The 4,593-nt window shown below is 56.5% G+C and overlaps 1 protein-coding gene across 1 annotated transcript; it reads right to left on the bottom strand.

The window, feature by feature from the left end:
* Window positions 1–645: 645 nt before the first annotated feature.
* On the bottom strand, window positions 646–4,161 carry LOC113213179 (uncharacterized). Its single transcript, XM_026432163.2, has 3 exons — window positions 4,040–4,161; window positions 2,332–3,072; window positions 646–2,183 (listed from the first exon to the last, which is right to left on the bottom strand). Exons 2-3 carry the CDS (start codon window positions 3,067–3,069, stop codon window positions 705–707), a joined length of 2,217 nt encoding a protein of 738 aa, XP_026287948.2. The 5' UTR covers window positions 3,070–3,072; window positions 4,040–4,161; the 3' UTR covers window positions 646–704.
* Window positions 4,162–4,593: the final 432 nt, after the last annotated feature.

Here is a 4,593-nt window from a genome sequence, read left to right as displayed (position 1 = left end):
GCTGCACCCAAAAAAGTGTTTCTTTGAAAAAACATACGGAATTTTTTTCCTTGTATCAAAGGAATTCCATTGTTTCAAAGTAAAATTGCCCTTAAAATAAAGAATTTTCCTTGAATTTAGGGAATTTTTTTCTTAAGCCAAAGAAAACATTTTGTTATATTTATTTAAGGAAAAATTCCTTAATTCGACGCTAATTTCTTTAACTTAAGGCAATTTCGCCTTGTTTCAAGGAAACGATTTTCTGGGTGTGGTGTAGTTAGCCCACGGAGTAATAGTAGGCTAGTTTTACTCCGTGGTTAGCCTAAAGCATGGTGGAGAAGGATCTCTGCGCCGTGGCCTCAGCCTCCCCACCCCCCTTCCCCATCAGTTTTTAGTTTTAGTGTTAAATGTAGCCTATCATCTACTTGCAAAAAACGTAAACAATTATTGTTTTTAGGAGGGCGGCAAGTGCGCTCGGAGCGGACTACTCAGAGCAAGGTGTTCATTGTTGGGCTGTTCCCTAGCCGCGGCTCAAAATGCAACAGGTAGTGTTGAACCATGACGCTGCCCCCCCCCCCTTTTCCCTGCAAAAAGCAGTGCAAGGACGTGCTACATCCTGTTGCCTGCCTTCGTGTGGAAAGAAAGTAGATCACAAAACCAATAAAATACAGATTAATTAATTATTTTTATTGATGCAATGAACACAAAACAATTTTAAGCTACAGTTATTGAGGAAATTTCCTCTTCAAATGCTGGACGAATCGAGTAACATTGACCCATAAGTGACCCGGAAGCTTGGCGTAGGGCCATTTGTTCGGCGTCTCCCACACGGCTTCCGGGAGCTCCCTCCGGTGGCAGGCCATGGCGCACCAGCTGCAGGGCTTGGCGGTGGTCTCGCAGTAGTAGGGCGCGCACACGTGCACCTCGAGCGCAGGGTTGTTGTCCAGGAGGGCGCTCAGGGCGGGGCTGTGCACGTAGCCGTGCACGCAGTTGGGAGCCCGGCCCATGGCTGGCAGCAGGCGGAGGGTCCGCAGGGCCGGCGTCCTGTCAGGACTGACGCGGTCGGGCAACACTCCATGTAGGACGCCGTTCATCTCCAGATGCCGCAGGGCCGGCAGCGAGGGCAGGGCGTCGAGAAACGGCCGCAACTGAGAGTCGTCCAGGTCGCCGTCGTTGTCGGCGACGAGCGACTCGAGCTGCGACCGAGCGGGCTGTCGAGTCAGGGCCAGGATCAGGCCGGCGCCGATGCCGGCGGACTCCCTCCTCCCGCTGCTCCGGCGCCGGTACGTCAGGGACACGGAGCGCAACTGGCTGGCGCGCGCTAGGAACTCCTCGGCGTCCGCGGCGTGGTCCCGCATTTGTTCGCTGACCCAGAGCGTGACCTCCCTGAGCGAAGTGCACTCGGCCGCGGCCTGCAGGCCGGGCAGCAGGCAGCACTCCAGCTTGCGGAGGTGGGGCATACCGCCCAGGATGACGCACTCCAGACCCGGGTTGAGCGGCACGGCCATCATGCGCGCCGTCACCATCGTGTACCCCCAGTTCAAGGTCCGACGGTTAGGGTGGAGGAGGTCGACCGTCTCCAGGGTCTCGGCGTGTGCGTTGAGCATGTGGTTGATGAAGTACACCAGGCTCGGTTGCAGTGGGCAGCGCAAGTGCCGCAGGGACGGCGGGTGCACTTTGGTAGTTGATAAGTGGTGGCCGCTTAGGGCGTCTGCGACGTGATAGACGCAACGGATTTCCGAGACCACAAGCGTCTCCAGCGCGGTCGAGGACGCCACCGCCGCTAGCAGAACGGAGGCGCCGTCACGGGAAAGGTCGTCGAGAGCGATGTGCAGCCGCTTGAGCCGGCCGAGCGTGACCTGCTTGCTGACCATGAGAGCGCCGACCTCGTAGCAGGAGGAGCAGTCTTTGACCGCCAGCCTCAGCGCGGCCGCGGCGCACGTGGTCGTCATGTAGTCCAGCACTTCTTGCCGACATGGGTTCGCCAGCGCCAGCTCGACCTCCAGCTCGTCCAGGCACGGCGCCAGGCGCAGCGCCGGCCGCAGCCACGGGTCCTTGTGGGAGAGGCGCCGGTGCCGCCACGCGTCCGGGTGAAGGGCAAGTCCCCCGAGCCTCCTGCACACGAGGCGGCAGGCGAGCAGGTCCGGCACGTCCAGGCACTGCAGCACCTTGAGAACCTCGGCGTCCGGCAAAGGTCCCATGACCTGTTAAAACGAAAAGTATGGTAATATACCCTGGCGTTTAGAACTCTCTACCCCGAGATAATATTTAAAGATCGGCGGCCCAGAGCCCACGGAAACAACTACATTTGATTTTAGCCCAGTACGTTACACTTCCCACACTAGTACTTACGTTCTCACTTTCACGGCTGCTGAGCTTGGGTTGGGCGGCGAGCAGCGTTGTCGTCACCGGGGAGCGCAGAGAGCCGTCGGGGTTGACGAGCTCGACCACCTTCAGGGTCGCGGCGTGCGCCACCAGGATGTGGTTGATGAAGGGCTCCAGGTTCGGTATGAGCCTGCAGTGGAAGTGACGCAGGGACGGCGGGTGCACAGTTGGGGCTATGTCGAGCTTGCCGAGGTCGCCGATGAAGCTTGCGGTTGGGGCCCATGACGGTCTCGGAAACTCAGAGACCAAAACCACGAGCGTCTGCAGGCCGCACGAGGAGGCCACCGCCGCTAACAGAACGGAGGCGTTAAAGACGCCTTTCTTTGCGAAGTGCACCTGGAGGTCCAGGTGCAGGTGCTTGAGTCGCCCGAGTGCGAGCTGAGAGTTGAGAAGGAAGGCACCAGGCAGGGAGGAGTAGTGTGAGACCGTCAGCCTCAGCGTGACCGCGCCGCACCTGGTCGCCGTGTAGCACACGATGCCTCGTCCAGCGCGCGCTGGCTCGACCTCCAGCTCGCCCAGGCACGGCGCTAGCTGCAGCGCCGGCAGCAGCCACGGGTCCTTGCGGGAGACACGTCTGTGCCGCCAGAGGTCCGGGTGCACGACAAGTCCCCCGAGCCGCCTGCACACGAGGCGGCAGGCGAGCAGGGCCGACACGTCGAGGTGCTGCAGCACCGCGAGCACCGCGTCGTCTGGCAGGTCGTCCATGGTCTGTAAACACGTGATGGGTCAGCGCGCGGCAACCGCTCCCGAACGCCAACGCTCGTTCGCTATGAAGCATTCGGGTGAAGCTGAAATGCAGAAGAATGCGGGGAAGAAGAAAACGGAAATCGCTATGCGTTAACATGGCGACTTCCGTTTTCTTGTTCCTCGCATTCTTCTGCATTTCAGCTTTACCGTAATGCTTTATTCGCTTTCGGACGCCATGCAGGCAGATGGTCGCTCGCTCTCGGGGCTCTGACCTGGCATCCATGGGCGCTGGAGGGGGGGGGGGGGGGTGGCGTATCGTAGCGCCGTCACGAAACAAATAAGCAGAACGCATAGGCCGTGTTTTGCCGCGTCGCGAGTGGATGTGGGACCGCCTCTCACCAAGCATTTCCGAGGCTCTCAGTAAATCAAGTTTTACAGAATTTGTTTAAAAGATGGGATTGTAGTAGCATTCTTTGTGTCTGAGGTTCTGTAAAGTTTGGAAGTTTGGCTTCGGAAAAGTGAGTTTATACAATCTTCTAAACCGTCGCGGTGTCGTTGTCTAGGTTAGTGTATGGACATTTTTCATTGTTACAGCATTAACTCAATGATAATGACTCAACTGTCGTATTAAACCTTTTTTGAAGATGTGGTACCAAGGTGCTAGATGCATGGGTCCGTTATAAACTGTTTTAAAACCTAACGACACTCATCCTAACCTCTGCTAGACTGTCGCTCATCTTCTGGATAAAGCATTCCGGTAAAGCTGAAATGCAGAAGAATGCAGGGAACAAGAAAACGGAGGTACCCATGTTGAAGCATAGTAATTTCCGTTTTCATCTTCCCCGCATTCTTTTGCATTTCAGCTTTCCCGGAATGCTTTATTGTTCTGGGACGGCGCTACGCCCCGCCGGCGCGACCTCCTTCTTGTTCCTCTTATTAGGCAGCTGCCTCGTGTGCCTCACGCAGCAGTCGCGTAGATTTTACTTACAAGATATAACTATCTACGTCCTGGGTGAACGGAGTCTGTATGGTTCGGCGAGGGTCAATCTTCCAAGGCGGACCAGGTTCCACGCGACGAGTCCCTGGCTAGGCGTCGAGTCGTACGCCTTGGATTTAGTGGAGTGGAGGAGGAAGGAAAAGGGGGGGGGGCATTGGTGTCGGGCGGGCGGCGTTGCCATGTTGCCGAGTTGACTGACGGACTTGGGACGAGGCTCTCCGTGTGCTAACCTCTGTTTTTCTCTGTTCTGTTCCAGGTGAGTTGCACGCACGCACTTCTCTGGCAACAGAGTGCAGCACAGAGATCACTCGGGCTCGCCGCGACTCCTGGGTATGGGGGATCTGTATGAACCAAACGCTATTCATCGAGTCTCGTTGTAAGTATTGTACACGGAGAGAAACCAAACTTTTACATGCGTGGTCACCAAAGGTTCTGGTGCAGAGTCCAAAGGTTCTGGTGCAGAGTCCAAAGGTTCTGGTGCAGAGTCTAAAGGTTTCGGTGTGACACCGAAACTGGTTAGGTGTACTGGTAAAAGGAACAATCCA

Source organism: Frankliniella occidentalis, unplaced genomic scaffold (genome assembly GCF_000697945.3).
Source record: "Frankliniella occidentalis isolate FOCC.00 unplaced genomic scaffold, Focc_3.1 Scaffold25, whole genome shotgun sequence".
Taxonomy (NCBI): domain Eukaryota; kingdom Metazoa; phylum Arthropoda; class Insecta; order Thysanoptera; family Thripidae; genus Frankliniella; species Frankliniella occidentalis.
The sequence above is the reverse complement of the archived record's forward strand: the minus strand, read 5'-3'. Positions and strand labels throughout refer to the sequence as shown.

Excerpts from the sequence above, each read along its gene's own strand:
- LOC113213179 (XM_026432163.2), bottom strand. The coding sequence starts at position 3,069 with ATGGACGACCTGCCAGACGACGCGGTGCTCGCGGTGCTGCAGCACCTC. Across the intron at positions 2,184-2,331 it reads GCAGCCGTGAAAGTGAGAAC|GTCATGGGACCTTTGCCGGA; the intron begins GTAAGTACTAGT and ends TCGTTTTAACAG.